The sequence below is a fragment of the Protopterus annectens genome, chromosome 7.part0 (genome assembly GCF_019279795.1).
Source record: "Protopterus annectens isolate FY-2018-M chromosome 7.part0, PAN1.0, whole genome shotgun sequence".
Classification (NCBI taxonomy): domain Eukaryota; kingdom Metazoa; phylum Chordata; order Ceratodontiformes; family Protopteridae; genus Protopterus; species Protopterus annectens.
In genome coordinates, this window is record NC_056739.1 from 1,498,822,136 (window position 1) to 1,498,842,244 (window position 20,109).

The 20,109-nt window shown below is 34.3% G+C and overlaps 1 protein-coding gene across 3 annotated transcripts in view; it reads left to right on the top strand.

The window, feature by feature from the left end:
• SLC6A11 (solute carrier family 6 member 11) overlaps positions 1–20,109 on the top strand; it is a 1,657,595-nt gene that overhangs the window by 876 nt on the left and 1,636,610 nt on the right. For all 3 annotated transcript variants that reach the window (XM_044078040.1, XM_044078041.1, XM_044078039.1), the window contains exon 2: positions 243–474. In XM_044078040.1, the coding sequence (XP_043933975.1) occupies positions 255–474 (220 nt within the window). In that variant the 5' untranslated portion in view covers positions 243–254. The remainder of the gene's footprint in view (positions 1–242; positions 475–20,109) is intronic.

Below are 20,109 nucleotides of genomic sequence, written 5' to 3' on the forward strand. Positions count from 1 at the left end.
TATTAAGATACAGACACATAATACAGATATGTATACACATGCATGTACACACACCACTAAATGTGTTTGTGTGTCCCTCTCCACACACACACACACACACACTTAATGGATACAATTGCATGCACACATGTATGTATGTGTTTGTATAAGTCACACTGACTCAGAAAGTTAGGTTAAAAAATGTCAACAGTGCTATTCCCGTTAACACCCATAACACATACTGTTTTAATCTTTTTCCTCAGACTTCTAAAGTCATGACAGCAGAGAAGACCATTCCAGTAATTAATGGCAAGCCTGAAGATACCATGGATCCAGAAGCTTCAAGTACAACTTTAGTTGGTAGAAATGACAAAAAAGTAAATGAAAGGGGACATTGGAATAATAAGATTGAGTTTATCCTGTCTGTAGCAGGAGAGATCATTGGTTTGGGAAATGTCTGGCGATTTCCTTACCTATGTTACAAAAATGGAGGAGGTAAGTTTTTCAGATTTTGCACACAGGAACCATGCTGTAAAAAGATTATATAACTGAAACAGTATTGTATGATTGTTTAGTATAACGCTGATTTCACAGTTAAATTAGCAGTCACTTAATACTTTTAAGACCTTCAATATTTTGGGTAAGATATCAAAATAAATAAAAAGGCAATAAATACAAAAAGAAAATCACAAAAATGTATAGTTTTCAAAATATGAATTCCAGAGCATGCCACAAGTATAATATGATGGTTAATGTTTACAGGTTGGGCTCTGATTCTGTATGATCCATGTTTCCTTGCTCTGCTCTATGACTATATCTACATCATTACTACAGCTACATTAGATTCACATTTAACAGAATAAATAGAGGTAACATGATTGCATTTTGTTGTAGTGTACTTTTGATTTGTTAAAGTTTCTAATTTACAGACAGTCTGAAACAAAGAATAAAATGGGTGCACTTAATGTCATACAGTCTATGATGGTTGAAGTTTTTAAAGTGAAATATGCACAAAAGAAAAGAAGTGATGATGTGATTTTGCAGAGGCGGGGTGCTCAGGAAGGAGAGTCAAAAGACTGACCACTACTGTCTGTTTCAAAAGTCTTAAAGTGATAGCTGCAGACAAGGCATACATTTTACACCATACTTGTCTCTCTCTCACACACACACACACACACACACACACACACACACACACACACACACACACACATTTAGTGAATTCCCAGGTGCACCCTTGTGTTTCAAAAATTGATTATCTTTGGTGTTACATGATATTGACTTTTACCCCATAACTGAACTATGTTGTTTCTAGCATCCACATATTGAATATCCCCCTATAGATCAATAAATCCTAGAAAACCAATCAATCAGTAAGAACAAAAAATATTGTATAAAATAAGTATGGAAATCTGAAAACCCAAGAGAAAGGAATTGATAAAGTTAATGTGGTGGGTGAATTCTGAGGGATATGGGAGAAGCCTTCAGACACATCCAGAATAAACAGGAGATGTGTATCTAAAGTAGCATGCTTGAATAATATTTATGAGGAAATACAAATATTAGAATACCTGAATGACAAACGATGTGGGAAGTCATTGAAATCATTTCCACAGACCTACACCAGTTAATGAGAGCAGACACAGTAATTAAACTGTGTACTGGATAAGTGTGAGGAAGTTCCAGTGCAGAAGGGTATTAAACACAGAAGGCACGGTAATAGCAGAGAAGAGTGATGCAGAGAATGGTACAGAAAAGACTTCAATACCAGGTCATCAACTCATGTGCTTCTTTGCTAAGATTGTAACATATTTTCACTTTATTTTCACAAAGTGTTTTTGCTTATATACCAGCATGGTTGTTTATAAAGGAAAACTTTACAGTGCTGTCAGAAAATATGACTGACACAGATGAGTTTTTTTTTTTTTTTTTTTTTACAGTGAGAGATGTATTCTAGCATCGACTACATGCCAATGTGTTCTACATTTGATGATAACTGTAGCCAAAATATATTTTATAATTAATACTTTCTGAAATACATATCTTAACTTCACTTATTCACAGTGTTTATTACAATGTGTGAAAATTAGATATAGTTTGAATTTGATCAAAAGTTGTAGAAAATTCACATCTTAGGTTAACCACATAGTATTTTGCAAATTTTCATTAAAATCATTAGGATGTTTTAAAAGTAAGTTCACCATAGTTCTTAGAAAACATTGTTTTGTAACATGTAGTATCCTGTTTTGATCCAGTTCTATATAAATTATTGCAACAATGTCAGTTACAATTTTATATGTGTGTGTGTGTGTGTGTGTGTGTGTGTGTGTGTGTGTGTGTGTGTGTGTGTGTGTGTGTGTGTGTGTGTGTGTGTCTTTGCATGTGTGCATGTGCATTTGTTTGTGCGGTTGTGCATACAGACATGTATGTCCAATCTTTGAACTCCTTGTTAGGGCAGAGTTTGCATTTCTGTTCTGTACCTTATACTCTTAATAGTCACTTTGAATAATTTTAAATTTATCTGTGATTTGGGTTGTATCAATTGAATTAGTCCACCTTATAGAATGAATCTGAAAAAGACAAAATTCAGTAGACTAAATTTGCCAAAGCCCCAAATCATCACAAAACAAAAATCTTAATATGTTTGGAGTAAAACAAGCCTTCCTGCACACTTATTTGCTATAACTCTGAGGCTGGATGACTTTGAGGCAAGAAAAAAGTGCCTGCATCCATACAGTTCTTCTTTCTCAATGATTTTGTGACCTTGGAGTTGTAATAATTGAGAAGTGGGAGGTATGGAGGGGAGGTGGGTCACAGTTTTCCTGCAAAAAGTGATGCTGTTATTTTGCTGTTTTGAGTTTTGTCACCTTTCTTCTTTGCTACACCAGTGGCATTTAAAGGTCTTCTGAATTCATTTTTTTAGATTTGCAGGATTTGCAGTTTCATCTTCAAAGATGCCCAACATAATTCATGTAAACATGTTAAACTTCATTTGGAAAGATGGCCAAAATTACTAATTTTATTTTCATTTGTAAAATAAATCATGCATTTTGTAATTGTTAATTGGAAACTTTGAAAGTCATGTTCTGTTTAATATTGTATAGATGTGTCAAGATTGCATCAATTGATATCTAATCTAAATGACTTTATATGGCAGTCAAAGTGAAACTAAGCAATTTCTTTAGTTTTCTGGTAGTACACTTTTTCACAATACTCCAGTAGTAGGTTTTATAATGGGCAAATCGCTTGTGCCTCTCAGGCAGCTTCTGTTTCACTTGGAGTGTTAATGAGAAGGCCTGGCAGTATAGACAGCACACACTGTGTGCATAGTAACCACTTAATGGATATGATATTATTGTACACAGCACAGACACTGTGGTGACATATGGAGTTCAGTAGAAAGTGATCTGTTATAAAAGTATAACGATTATGTTAGAAAGTCATAATTTAACATGTTTTTAACCAGTTCTGTCAGTAGATCAATGCATCCTCTATGTTTTATATTCTGATATTGTTGTGGCTGAGTAAAAGTTTTTTGCTCATAACTACAGTACACAGATTCTGAGATCTACTTTCAGTTGCTAGTTAATAGGGTTAGCTATTCTGCTGGGATACTTGGAGAAATAAACTCACACTTATATTTGGCTGCAAGTATATCACGCTATAACTGCATTATTTTTGCAACTGTGAAATACTGTTTCTCATAGAGTTGACTCCTGAGATGTTTAAATAATGCTAGCTACACTGACACCTGTGACTATATGTTCTAGCGAGACTAACCAAAATTATAACATTCAGCTTCAAGTAATCTTTGTAATTCTTAAATATACTAATAATGGATTTTAAGGATCAAACATATATAAGCTTAAAGCAGGTTTGCTGTACAGTGCTGAAGGCCTGTTTTAAATGAGAAACATAGTAAGATATTGAGATTTGCCAAGCTGACTGGGATAGTGACAGTGATGCAGCTTTAGGTTGTTGTTATTAATAATAATAATAATTATTATTATTATTATTAGTAGTAGTAGTAGTAGTAGTAGTAGTAGTAGTAGTAGTGGTGGTGGTGGTGGTGGTGGTATTAAGTGTATCCATCTTTTAGGGACATTTTACTCGGACTTCACAAATGTTCATTTTGAACATACATGTGTCTTGTCATGTTCATCATTCACTAAATCAAGAATCATTTTTTTGATAAATGTAATTCACTTCACAACATAGCCCACATTATACAAGTTCTCAGAGTTCAGTTTCTAATGTTATCTTTGGTAGCACAATATAAAAATATACCATATTGAAATGTGATTCCATTTCATGTAGCAGCACAGAACACCAGACAAAAGCTGTATATTTGCATAATGGATGGCCAGTAACAGCATCAAAGACTGTCTCCAATGTCAGAAGTCCCAGCTTTCATTATGAATGCATGATAGTTTGTTTATGACTTTGAACATCTTAACACATATATTTGCACCGTATAGACAGCATTAAGAATACTCTAAGGATTTTGAAATCGGTTCACTCTTTCTGTTTATGTTAATCCAGGCAACTGCCATCTATCAGGAAACATCTGAATGGTAGCCTTGATCTATGATAAGCTAAACTCTCCTCTACAATATTAATGACAGTTGCACAAAGTCATATTTTACTGTATTCATAAGAGGAACACCCAGTTTCATTTCCTTTACACAGAGTATTAAATAAAACAGTTCCATACCATATTAAATAGGAACATGACTTTGCATATGTGGACTGTAACACTGATTTCACTGTCTCTTTTTAAAGTTAGTGTGGTATTATAATGGATGATAGGTAAAACTGTATATCTTATTGGGGAGCAGGGGTCTTGGAACCTTAGTAGAGACTGTGTATTTCTTTAACTGATTTAAATAAGACTGTAGTATAGAGTTACTTGACTACTTCTGTATACAGTTTTTGAGTTAGTAAACACATAATTTGCAGACTTAACTCAAAAGCATTTAAGTCTTTGGGTAGCTCGTATAAATCTTACTGTATTTCCATACATTTTTTTATCTTAGGATGCCTATTGTTTGAGGCAGTCATCTAATGAATTAATTCAAGAAATGCTACAGTTTTCAGCTCTGTGTAGCAGAGGAATGGTTTTGTTATTTTATTTATCTTTTGTTGACTAGGTTAGTCAGGGGGCAGACCCTTTCCACTTCTAGGGGAAATTTGTCCAAGACATTCAGGAACTTCCCATACCCTTATTGATAGGTGGGATCCTTTACATCCACCTAAGCTGCCACCAACTCAAGCAGATAGGCACTTTGTTTTGTCTGTCATCCAGCCGATGACACATCGAGGAATACAACACCGAAATACCGCTCTGCAGTGTCAGCAATCAAATCTCTTTGAGAGGGAATAGAACCCAAAGCCTTCTTTTCTTCCAGCACCAGAGCTGAGTGTGCCACCTGTTGTATCACTGGCACAGACAAGTCAGTGACACTGAGACTGAACAAAGCTGAAGAAGAACCTGTTCTAAGAAAAGACATAAACTTTAATGCTATTAAATATTCCCATGTATCAGTTGTGCAGTGCTAGTCAATGTTTCACCCAACTGATTGCCTTAGCATCTCTGACACTTCCTGCTTATTGCTACTTTGTATCAATGCCATCTCTTTGCCTAAATTAGTGATAGGCTTTACTGGCATTTTAAATATCCCATAGCACATATCAAGAAGATATCAGTTTTTCAAGTGTACTTGGCAAATTTCCCCATCAGTAAAAATAGCATCTCAGGTCTTGCCTAAAAATAACAATGAGAGTTAAATAACTACACATTTCTTCCTATCTTGTCAAAATTATTGTTGTTACCACCTCTGCAGTCATAATGAGTTTGTATTTGTGGCATGTTTTGAGAAATATCTTGTGATTTCAGTTACTCTTCGGCTTGCACCTGTAATTTACTGTACTACATACAATGGAAGGGAGTGTCAGTGAACATGTATGTAAGGTTTAGGAATATGTGGTAACTGAAAATATTTTAAAGTCTCACTACATTAGTTGCGGCCCTGATCTCTGCAAAAAGCTTGAAAACAATGTGTGGAATGTAAAACAATGCAAGTTGCAGACTTTTACCAAATTTCATGTAGTTTTAATTGGTATTCTCTCAAATTTTGTGTGCATGATTACAAATTAACCTGCAGATATAGCAAGGGTCTGCAGCCTCTGATAATATACACAAATCATTTTTTTGCTCTCATCATTTCTCTAATATGTCCAAAATTTCAATCAAAGGGTCTATATCAGTCCAACGAAACGACTGACGATGGAACATCAGATGTTTGAACTGTGAAGTTCGAACACTGATTATCGCGAAGCTGTGGAACACCAAATTCTTTCCCAGGGAAAGAATTCGGTGGGCCGTTTCTGTGGCTTCATGATTATCAGGACTGTGGTGGGAAGTTACGGGTCGGGTTCAGGTAAGTGTGCGATTGTGCGGACGTTAGGGTAGGGTGCGGGTTAGGGCGTGGGTGAGGTGGGTGTGTGATAGTGACAGACTTTAGGGTTAGGGCGGGATAGGTGAGTTAGGGTTAGGGTGCAGGTCTGGTGAGTGTGCGATTGTGACGGACCTTAGGGTTAGGGTTTGGGTTAAGTTAAGTGGATAGATAGTGTATGTACAGTTTAGTGTAGGGTTAGATGTAGGATTTTAAGTGTTTGTGTGTGGATTGCAGGTTTTTTTGGTGTACTTGTGTTGTGTGTGTGTTTCTTGGAACAGTGATTTTTTTCCCTGAGAAAATAAATCGCTGTTTTAAGACTTCAATGTTTTTGTACTTCGTGGTTAGACGTTTGAACATATGGTGTTTGAACTTCAGCCGTTTTGGTGAACTGATATAGACCCAGATCAAAGTTATATACTCATATGAGTAGTAAATGCCAAATTTCAATCCATTTGTCATGACTAAGTAGTATGTGGTGTCAGAAATCCAATGTGCATTGAGTCTACTCCATCTGATGTTTTTGGGATATCACTATTAATCAAAATGAAAATATATTGGGTAGAAATACTTGTATGATTTTGTGTTGCATATAAGGTAGTAATAAAGGACATGCTGTTTCATGTTTATTGTACTATTGATCATACAATACCACATATGTGACTGGTTATATTTAACAAGATTTCTGTCCAACTTAATAGCTTTTTTAATCTTTTACTTTATTTTAGACATTGTGAAATGCTGTGATGCTACTTGTTGTATAGATGTTTGTGGTCTTTTAAACTTTGTAGTTTAACGCATGTGCCAGAATTTTCCTTCCTTGGAATTATTTATAGATGAAATGTTCCAGAGTCTGAAAAAAATAATGTCATGTTACAGCTCTGCCCTTCTCTTAAGTAGCCAAGTCTGTAAGACACAGAGAAATGTGTTAACTTAAAAGTAGATGAAAAAAGGAAACAAAAGTGTGTTCAGCAATGTTTATTTTTATTTATTTATTTCAGTTGTTCACCGGGTAATGTCCGAATGGGCACGAGGCCCATTTTCAGCGGTCGGCTGGGGAGAAAAGCTCCATACATACATATACATAGCTACTTACATATAATTAACAGTATTGAACAATAGAAATGCACATATATATATATATATGTTATTAGCATTGAACAAAGGAAAAAAATCAGTATAGTAATAACTAAATAGCTGCAATTCACAAAGTTAGCTTAAATGGTACAGTCTGAGATGAATATTAACAGCATGTCAGGTGGTGAGTACAGTGTAATACAGTCTGTCAGGAAAGAGCACTGTAGTTGTAAGACAAAGGAGAATTTGTGTTTCCAATGTGCTATGATATTTACCATGCATAAAATTCATAAACAGTGGTGGAGTAGCTATTTTTTATTTTTTTTGCAAGCAAACAGCTGACATTCCTAAATCACTGTGTATGTGTTAGGGGTACTGGGGCATAATAGATGCACAGCAGTATATAACATTTCACTCTGCTTTGCTGCATAAAACTGAATAGTATGTGAGTTTTTAGATTTGATCACAGTATAATACCTTATTCTAACAAGTGTTGCATCACCTGTGGTTAAAATGTAACATTTATCATGTGAATCACCAAGGTTATAACTCCTAAAGTATTTGGCTGAATTTATGTTTCCTACATTAATATCCCAACCTTGCAAAGCAATACATTTGCTTGTTGCATCAATTTGGAAACACTTATATGGGTAGATCAATATATTATATTTCTGGTATTTAATCCCATTCTTTCTGTTACAGAGGCACAATTAATTAGCAGTATTGCAAATATTTTAGAGTACCTTTTCCAGATACCATGTTCCATAGATGGCAGAAGGCTGTGTGCCATAGCAGCTTAGAAAAGCTAATAGCATATCAATTATTTATAATGGCCCTCATGAATTTGATAGAGGCAGTAAACTCCTACTTCTGAAACACTTATTGAAGTTACTAAATAAGAAGTTATTTTGTTGTGTCTTTCACCCTTTGGAATGTTATGGTTAGGTGTGATTTTATAACACATAAACAGCCCAATTTAAAAGCTACCCAACAATGTAAGACCAGTTCCATTACGTTTCAGAATATAGAGATCAGATTAACACTCTTGAACAGAAAAAAAGTCAAAACAGTATATGTTCTTAACTTCTTTCCAACAAGGACTACTCCCTTCAAAAACATTGTTAAGACTGATAGAATTAATTTGCTTTGAAATGGCTTATAACTTGCCTTCAAGGTTTGGTGATGTCATATTGAGAAGTAATATTTAACAGTATACAGGGAAAAACAACCTCCCATAGGTGCCTTATAAAAAGATCTTCACCTAAGGTATTTTTCATTGGAAACTCTAAACAGACAGTCTTTGACAGCTGGTTCAGAATAAAATGAAGCATTTTCAGTTACAAACACTTTAGTTTTCTCTATGACGTTTCTAAATGCAGATGTAAAGTGGACTTTATATGCAGAGGGGGCTAACATTCCTGTATTGTACACCATAATATACCAGCAGATTGGAGGAGGAATAAGTGGTGGCCAATGGTTAGAACTGCTTGTCGCCATACAGCTGAAGAGCTCCTGGACTGATCTCAACCCCCAATGAGTGCCTGCATGGTTTGCGTGTTCTCATCCTGTTCATATTTGTTTCTTTTAATTACTCTTGTTCCTCATAAAAAAATCCTTCTTTAGTTATTTGCCTCAACTTCATTATTCAAACAGCCTGTGCCTTTATACTTGTGGTCCCTGTCATGCTTAATAATGGTAAACAGGAATCTGTTTCTAAACCAAAGAAACATGTAATCTGATAAATCCATTCACATCCAAAAACCTGAATGACAGTAAAGAAAATTAGACAATGGGGAGAAATACAGACGGTCTTCAAGAACAAATTCATTTATTAGACAAACTAATGATACTAAGAATGTCAACGATGATTAAATATTGAGTTTTGTCTTAAAACATTGGATAGTTCATCTAACTGGATTTAAAATGCTCTTAAACTGAAAATTAAAATTGCATCATCAGGATAATCAAATAAAACTCAAAGAGCTTCTCGCTTTGAAGAGTAACTAAAATCAGGGTGAAAAGGTTAGCTTTAAAAAAATAATGGCATTGAGATCTGGAGCAATATAGATAGTGAGCTAATATATACTTGTTAGCAATATTACTTATTTTCTAGAGTGTTGTTCCTATCTGTGCCCTTAATATCAGTCTAGTGAATGTTTAATACATTGAATACAAAATTTCCTGACATTTTCACAAATACTACTGTGTCTGTATAAAACACTTATGGCTATTCTTCAATCTAATGGAATATATATGCTCATATGTTTGTGTACAAATATTTCTATTGGCTTTGCCCACATATGAAGTGTTGCATGTGGAGCAAACGGCCACATTCACTATATATTCAGACCAACAGAAAATATCTTGGCAAACTGAAAATTGTATGTTTAACAGCACTTGAATAATGTGAGGGCTTTGCAGTGAATTACGCCCTCACACCTAAACACGAGTATTTCTTATTGCAGCTGCTTCAAATACTTTTTTTATTCTTCCTGAAGGTTATTCCCTGGTAGAAGCAACAAGCATGGCTACACACCATTTAACTTGGTTAAGCCCACTAGAAGAACCTCTCACTTTTCACTACTGTATGTTAGAGGTGTCATTTATTTATGCTTTTAGCAAATGACTGTAAGATGTCACTGCAAGGATAACCTCTTCGGAAAAATATGTGTGTTTTTCAAATATTCCATCTCTTTGAGGGAACACTTGTTACTGATAAAGCAAGTAATAAAGTACACATTCATTGGCTTTCAACAGTGTTCTTTTTAATGTGAGAAGGCTGTATGCTACGCAGTTGTGTCTCAAAATACTTTTCTCATAAATGAAAATCCATGCTGAACTGCCAAAGCACTGTCCTATGGTTAACCTAAAGAAGAAAATCCTGTAATCATTCCTGTAAACCACTCCTCATTGAAAGTGCCATCTTTTGAAGTGTCTGCAAATGACCCATTCTTTAAAAGATTTATGTGGAGGTAATTTTGACTCCTAAAACATTACTAAACTTGTAACTTTGCTGACAAAATTTGTCCTGAAATACAAACTATTATGACTAAGAACAATATCCAGTATGTCCCCAATATCCAGATCTCTTTAATGTACAAGTTGACACATTGCACGGACACAGTGTTAACAGAGGCAGCCCCTTTATCAAGCTAATATGTATGACTAATATCGACTATAATTAAGCTGTCAGAACAGTTGATGGTGAAGCTATGAAAACCTATTTAGTCCATTAACAAAGATTTAGCTTTTATGACTAGATTAGTAAGCAATAGCGTTTCTCCTAGCCTGGACTTTCTTGTTATTGCACAGACCGCAAATGTAGGTCTACAGCTTTGCTAAGGGCTATAGGTATACCAAAAATTGCTGTTATCATAGAGTTACTCAAAGCAAGAAATTCTTACACTGCACCAGAAATATTTTACTTGTATAAAGTCTTTCTGTATTTGTTGTCACTGTTTATTCCGTTCTCTCTCTCTCTCTATACATATATATATATATATGTATATATATATATATATATATATATATATATATATATATATATATATATCTATATATATATATATATATATATATATATATATATATATATATGTATATATGTATATATATATATATATATATATATATATATATATATATATATATATGTATGTATATATATATGTATATATATATGTATATATATATATATATATATATATATATTTATATATGTATATATATATATATGTATGTATATATGTATATATATATATATATATATATATATATATATATATATATATATATATATATATATATATATATATATATATATATATATATATATATATATATATATATGTATATATATATATATATATATATATATATATATATATATATATATATATATATATATATATATATATATATATATATATATATATATATATATATATATGTATATATATATATATATATATATATATATATATATATATATATATATGTATATATATATATATATATGTATATATATATGTATATATATATATGTATATATATATATATATATATATATATATATATATATATGTATATATATATATATATATATGTATATATATATATATATATATATATATATATATGTATATATATGTATATATATATATATATATATGTATATATATGTATATATATATATATATATATATATATATATATATGTATATATATATATATATATATATATATATATATATATATATGTATATATATATATATATATATATATATATATGTATATATATGTATATATATATATATATATATATATATATATATATATATATATAGATCATGTATATATATATGTATATATATATATATATATATATATATATATGTATATATATATATATATATATATATATATGTGTATATATATGTATATATATATATATATATATGTATATATATATATATATATATATATATATATGCACGTGTTTGTGTGTGTGTTTGAATATGTATATATACATATATAGGTTCATAGGTTAGTACTAAGCTAATTGCCCTTGGAGCCATTTTAGCCTAGCCAGCCATCCTTGTGAGACTCAAACCCTGCACCTTGTGTTTTTATATATATATATATATATATATATATATATATATATATATATATATATATATATATATATATAATGTATGTTTCTGAGTGCATATAAATGTCTGGAATAGCTTAGCAAATGTGGCGGGCATTTTCTTCTAGTAAACTACAGATTTCATCAAAACTAGTGATCCCTATATCAACCTTGATTATGCCTAGATTAAACTCTCTTAACAAGACTTTCTGCATACTAATGAAATTAAAATAATGTATGTTGTTTAGTATGAATGTTTGTATTGTCCATTCTTTGTTAAATGTAGATGACTTGACTATTTGTGCAGTCTATGCAACCAGCTAATCAGGCTGAGATTTAAAAGTTTCTAAGCTGCTTACTTTTCTACCCTAATCTTCCAGATTTAACTAAAAGTCATTTTGACATCATCTGTGAATATGCTATCAATTGACACTGAAATGAGCACTACATCATAGGATGCAGTGAAAGTGTTTGCAGAAATTTTTAAATTTGTTAAGCCCAACATTTGTTAACTGGGTTAGCCAACTAGACACAATTGTCCTTTTTCAGGGATGAGCCAGTCTGGTTAAGTGATTTGTTCAGTAGCTTTGGTACTGGAATGTGACTTTACAGCTCAGAGCCCTGGGCCTCTGTGTTAGCTGCCATACTAGGAAATAATCCCAGTGAGAAAAATGATAAAATGCCATAGATACAAGGAGCGGGGGATCCCTTGTATATCTGCCGACAAGTTTTTCTTTCTCTCTCCCTCTCACACATGCCAGTTGTGGTTGGATAGTAGAGCAAACCTCATGGACAGCCACCACTATCCACAGAGATTACACGGCAAAGGGGGTAATAGATGTAGGATGCCACGTCTGATATCATACATGCATGTACTCGCACCTATGGACAGTTTAGAGTCCCTGATCCACCTGCTGCATATCTTTCTTATATGGGCACTGGTGCCAAAAGTCAAATTCAATACTCAAGTTTCTTTGACCTAGATAACCTGTCCTGTGATTTGTTGTACAGAATTAAGCAGATAGCTAAGTCCCTGTCATTAATGAAAATAAAATGTTGGCATGTGGACATGTACATGATCTGTGGTGATAGGATGCAATGCTGTCAGTTCACACGGAGGAGAGTTGCATCAGACCCCATCAGCTTTATCTCATCAGCCTTACTGATACTTTATGGAAACTCATGGAAGGAGTCAAAATGGAGTTTACCCAGAAAGACTTGGGGGTATAGTTCAGTTTCATATGAGTTTTTTTCTGAATTTTGTAGAATTCTTTGAAGCAACTGCAACGCTTTCTGAAAGGCTGGCAGTACATACACCTTAACTTAACCGTGGTGTTCCAACCAAGAAAAAAATCCAGAACACACCCGTGGAGACAATAATTCAACTGCAGCAAGGTAATGGTAACAAGCAGGTTTAATACCAACACGAATCCTTCACAGAACAACTTGATGACAAGCGCTTTCGCCTGGACAATTCCAGGCTTTTTCAAGTCAGAGCAAACAAAGCAAACTGGAAAAACAGTGCTTAAATAGCTGAGTCACATGCTGAATTTAATTGGTACTTGGAAAGCAATTAAAAAGTAATTAGAAAGCATTTCAAGATGATGAAAAATTCAGTCTTGATAAAGCTCTTTAAAAACACATAGTGTTCAGTGTAACACATTCTAACACTCCTGATAGTATATACACTATACAAAATAAAGTAAAAAGATCATGTAGTGTGCAAATTATACATTTTCTGATAAATATTCCTATCTGCATTAAAACATCCAAGACTACAACTTGTATATAAAAAGAAATACCAAAACATAAATATGTATCAACAAGCTATAAACAAGCAAATAAGTACTGTTTACATGTAAAAAGAGCACAACTATGCTTGGAAAATGTAATAAGAACTGTTGGTAAAGCATAAATATGCTAACAGCAAGTACTAAAAAAAACATTATAAAAAATACAGACTATAATCTAGCTCGTCTGAGCCTGAGAACTGGTCCTATGCTTAACGTCTCGTTCATGCCAGGCATGCTGCCAGCATCAAGCCTCAGCTGCCAGATTAATTCCCTGACTTCCAAGGTGGACTCCCAGTCCCCCCCTCTATTGCTGGGATGGACTTGTTCAAGCACCATGAAAGTTAACTTAAAATTGGGACAACTGAGGGAGTGTTTATAGAATGCGTTACTATCTTTCTTTTTGTCTATATCATAGATATGTTCATATATACGCTTTCTAAACTCCCTTTCAGTTTTCCCTATGTAGAAAGCACCGCAGGTCAAGCAACACCCAATGTATACTACTCCTTTCGTGTTGCAAGTGTGATGACCATGTGGTTTCAAATTGACACTGCGTGCTTTTAAATATAACTGACTGTTGTTGATTATAAAGAGCATTGTTTGCACATGCCACATTTAAAAGTACCATTCCTTTGTTTGGTGGTCGTAAGTAGTGCTATGTTTTTGTTCAAAACTTTTAAATTACGGCCTCTTTTTCTAACAAAGGATGGTTTCTTGGAAATCAAATTCTTAAATTCATCATTGGTTTGTAATACAAACCAAAACTTCATAATTGTATTTTCTATCTCCCTTGAATTCTCTGAGTAAGTATAAATGAACTGACTCTGGTTCTCTTGGGTTTGTGTGTTGGGAATCATAGCGTTAAAAACCACAGCCTCCTTATTCCCAAATAATGGTGTGTATGCAGAATCCCTTTTACTAAGTATTTCATGGATGAGATTATTCACCAAGTAGTCTGGATAACCTCTATCTGCAAACATCACCTTAAGGTTGTTGGCTTCATCAATAAAATCAGATAACCTGCTACACATACGGGATGCTCTGATAAGCAAGCCTTTAACTATCCCTTTCTTTTGTTGAAAAGGGTGCTGGCTATTAAAATGTAGCAGGGAATTGGAGAATGAGGGTTTTCTATAAACTTTAGAATACAGTTCACCTGTTTGAGCATCTCTCAAGATTGCTACATCTAGATAATGAAGTTCATTCTCATTAATTTCATGGGTAAAGGATAGAAAATCAGTAGAAGAGTTAATATGCTCCAAGAACCCTGTCACTTGTTCTCTAGTGCCATCCCAGATGATACATATATCATCCAAGTAACGGCAATAAAAAGTAATATATTGTGCCCAAGTGGACTGGAATATAAACTCGTGCTCCCATCTGTGCAATACCGTGTTGGCGTACACGGTGGCACAGGAAGCACCCATGGCCACTCCTTTTGTTTGTTTAAACAATTCCCCATTGAAAAACACATAGCTATTATTTAGAACAATGTAGAGCATATCAGAAATTAAGTTAATGATGTTACTACTGAGACTAGTTTCAAACCTAAGAAAATCAGTAAACCATTCAACCCCAACAGTATGAGGTATGCTAGGGAATAGGTCTTTAATGTCCACAGTGATCATCAAAGAAGAAGTAAGGCATTTTTCTTTTGGGAAAAGTTTGAGGAACTCCCAGGAATCTTTTATCACATGGGTCATAGCCAGGGTGTGCTTTTTAGTAACAAAATCTATAAATTTGGAAATGGGTTCCGTGACCCCCCCCGCGCCTGAGACAATTGGTCTAAACGGCAACGGATTAATATTTTTATGAGTTTTGGGGATTCCAAAAATAATAGGAACCCTGGGTTTGTTAACTAAAAGAAAATTGTACAATTGCTCATTAATGACACCTTGTAATAAGTGATCGTATAATGTGTATTTGATCTTGGCTACAGCTATATTGTACTCATTGCGGGATATGAGACAATACTGCTGGTCGTTGTGTAGCATGTTGTGTATGATTTCTTCATAAGTGTGGTCATACATAAGTACCACACCACCGCCCTTGTCCGGTTTCATGACCCTGACGTGTTCCCTTGAAAGTAAAGAAATAAATTCAAGTTCTTGTTTGGTTAAATTAGAATGCTGCGTGTTCCCAGAACGTAACAACTTGTCTCGTAGTTCATGTTCTACTAGCTCCTCATAAAGCTTTAAAGGTTGCACCATGGGGGGATTAAAGGTGCTTTTTCTAGTGAGCCCACTAATATTGTGTGTTGTATTTTTAAAAAAATGCTTTAAATTCAATGCTCTAGTAAAAAGTTTAAGTTCTACCAATAGATTAGCCAAGTTAGTTCTATTGAAGGTACAAATTGGAAGCCTTTGGTAAAATGTCAAAGGCCAACATGTCTATTGAAATTTCAGTAAAATTGTAAATGCTGAAATTATTCATTTTGAACACCCTACAGTTAGAGCCATCCGTAATCTGTATGCGAACCTCGTTGCTAGAGTTAATCAAAGTGCATGGGGCAACACCAAACATGGGATCAAGCCTTGTATCATAATAATTTGCTACACTTATTTGTTGTACCATCTGGTCCCTGGTCTCTGTGGTTTGTACCCACCCCCAGCTCTCCCGGGGATAATGAAAATCCTGGTTACGCTCTTTTCTATCCTTTTCAGCGAGGCTCACTTCTACGGGGCCTCATTGTGGTTACCCTGAAACACTTCATCAGTGCCACTGTCAAGAGTGCTGTTATATCTACTATTGTTAGCTGATTTGTTGTAACAAGGATATGCCTTCTTCCTGTACTCATGAACATCCCTCTCAAGTTTCTTAATCTTTCTAGTGATAATTTTGGAACAAAATAAATCAACCTCCTCAAAGACCTTGTCATAGTCGTGTTTGACCATGCCAAAGTCTAAATCTGAAATAACAATGTTGTGAAGGTTGTTTAGTTCCTCAATCAGTGTTTTAGCCTTCTTTTCATATTCTTCAAGCATGACCGCTATAACCTCAAGGCCTGCCCGATCAAAAATACTGCAAAGCTGTTTATACTGTGCAGAGCCATGCTTAACAAAGTTCGGAAACTTAAATAGTCGTAGCCCCTTAGGGATACGCTTGGTCTTGACACATTCTGTCAGGTAGTCAATTTCGCATTGATTACTTTTTAGCGCATACAGTTTATTTTTAAAAGTAGTAAACTCCGTATCAATGGCCACAGAATTAACATGAGAAACAGTACCTTTGTTAAAATTGAAAGGCTGATTCGCCCAGTTTGAAAAGTCAAATTCTTTCGTTTTGTCCTTTGTTTTCTTAGTTGTGCTCTTTTTACATGTAAACAGTACTTATTTGCTTGTTTATAGCTTGTTGATACATATTTATGTTTTGGTATTTCTTTTTATATACAAGTTGTAGTCTTGGATGTTTTTAATGCAGATAGGGAATATTTATCAGAAAATGTATAATTTGCACACTACATGATCTTTTTACTTTATTTTGTATAGTGTATATACTATCAGGAGTGTTAGAATGTGTTACACTGAACACTATGTGTTTTTAAAGAGCTTTATCAAGACTGAATTTTTCATCATCTTGAAATGCTTTCTAATTACTTTTTAATTGCTTTCCAAGTACCAATTAAATTCAGCATGTGACTCAGCTATTTAAGCACTGTTTTTCCAGTTTGCTTTGTTTGCTCTGACTTGAAAAAGCCTGGAATTGTCCAGGCGAAAGCGCTTGTCATCAAGTTGTTCTGTGAAGGATTCGTGTTGGTATTAAACCTGCTTGTTACCATTACCTTGCTGCAGTTGAATTATTGTCTCCACGGGTGTGTTCTGGATTTTTTTCTTAACCGTGGTGTTTCTCATTATTCTACATAAGGAAATGATTAACAGATTAAAGGCATTATTGTCAATTTGTATGTAACTCAATGGGTAAATTCTGTTTAAGCAACATAGACATTGAGGAGGGGCTGCCTCTCCTGCCCTACAGAGTATACAATGGTGTTCCAAAGAGCTCTGTACTGGAACTACTTCTTATGAATATCCAGATATGTAGATGACTGCAGATTGTAGTAAGATAATTACTTCAGTAGAGGGTACTGAAGATGTTCATCATACTGATCAATGCTGCAGTAGCCTTAGGTATATTATTTATTTCTTTATTTATTTATTTGCAATTTGATTACCGGGGAAGTCCACTGGGCCGAACTGACCCATTTTCAGTGGAGGTCCGGGGAGAAAAGCTCCAAGATGCATTATACAATTTAGATACAAATGATAGTTAATATTAAAAAAAAAAAACAAAAAAACTTTTAATTCTTCTATTTTTATATTCTTTTAAGAATTTCTTTAGATAATATGTTATGCTAAATTTATTGCTATATAAAACTGCTTTTATGGTATAATTATTGCTGTATAAAACTGTTTTGATGTTACTCTCTATTAAATTGTATGTTTTTTCCATGGAGCTTTTCTCCACATCCCTCTACTGAAAATGGACATATATACAGTTAGACTAGCCCGGTCAACAAATGTAAAATAAAAAATAAAAATAAATAAATAAAGATCTTATGTAGAATAGTTACTCATAAATACATTCAATATCATGCATAGTTAACAAATTCATTAAGCTTGAAGGTAGGGATCACACAGTTTCATTTGAGGAAAACTGATATGGGTTAGGTGTGGAAACAGTTTACATACAAACCTTTTAAGAAAATGTAAATACGCTTTACATACACACATCAACAGTAGAATGCTATTTACAATATTTACAAGGTTGGGCTGTGTGAGGGTAGCTATAGGAGGTGAGAGCTTAGAGAGAAGCTATAGAAATTGTAGAGAGCTTAGATAGGCTCATAGGAAGATAACTATGAGAGTTGTAGAGCTTGGGAACCAGAGCGAGAACCCCCTTGGATTAGGTTGGGTGAAGGCAGGTACATTTCAGGACAGGTGTTCGAATAGTTGGGTTTTGAAGTTTTCTGAGTTTGGTATGGTTCTTAGTGTGGAGGGAAGGGAATTCCATTTTTTGCCTAGTGAGAAAGATAGGAGAAGTTGGCCAACAGGACGTTTAGGTTTATGGATATTAATTAAGTTCTGGTTTTCACATCTGAGAGCTCTGTTGGGTGTATAAGGGGGAAGGATGTTAGTTAGACCGGGATATTTTGTTGGGTGAAATATGAGTCTATGTGCAGTAGTGCGTTGGAGATAGTCTAGGTAGTTTGGAAGTTCAAGCCAATTCAGAGATTGTAGGGTTAGGCAGTGATAGGTGGTATTTTTAGATTTAGAGGCAAATTTAGAGATTTTGTTGTAGCAGTTTTCTAGTTTAGAGGTGATAGAGGAGGACATGTTGGTTAGGAGAGGGGCTCCGTATAATAAGGAAGGAAGAAGGTAAGTCGAGGCCAGAGTTTGCCTGGTAGAGTTGGTGAGAAAGTGATTGTTCCTATACAGCATACCTAGCATTTGGTGGGTTTTCTTAATATTTTGTTGAATTTGAATATCAGACTTGAGGTGTTCATCTACAGTAATGCCAAGTAGTTTGGCAGAGGGGACCACTTCTATAGGTGACTTGGTTTGACTATAGACTTTGAAGTAGCTTTTTTATCATAGGAGAGGGTCTTTGTGGGAGGGAATAGTATAATCTTTGATTTATTTGCATTGAGAGAGAGGTGGTTCTGGCTCATCCAGTTTTCAGTTGTTGAGAAGGCAGTTTGGGTTTTAGTCAGCAATTCAGAGAGGTTTGAGACAGAGAAGACTAAGGTTGAATCGTCTGCGTATTGAATGATTTTAGCATCAGGAATAGCAGTGTGAAAGTTATTGATGAAGATGCTAAAAAGCATTGGCCCAAGGATGGATCCTTGTGGTACACCAGTTGGGGTAGGTAGGAAGGAAGAGATGGAGTTCTTCCATTTGACTGCCTGTGATCTGTCTGATAGATAGCTGGAGAGCCAAGATAAAGCATTATATGAGAGATTAAGGTTTGAGAGATGACAGAGAAGGTGCTTTTGGGAAACAGTATCAAAGGCTTTAGACAGATCGAGTAAAACAGTAGAAACTAAGTGGCCTGAATCTTGGGCTTGATTGACAGTTTCTAGGAAAGAGAGTAGAGCGGTTATTGTGCTATGGCCTGGATGGAAGCCATGCTGGGTAGGAGTGAGAAGATTGTTTTGGGTCAGGAAAGGCATAA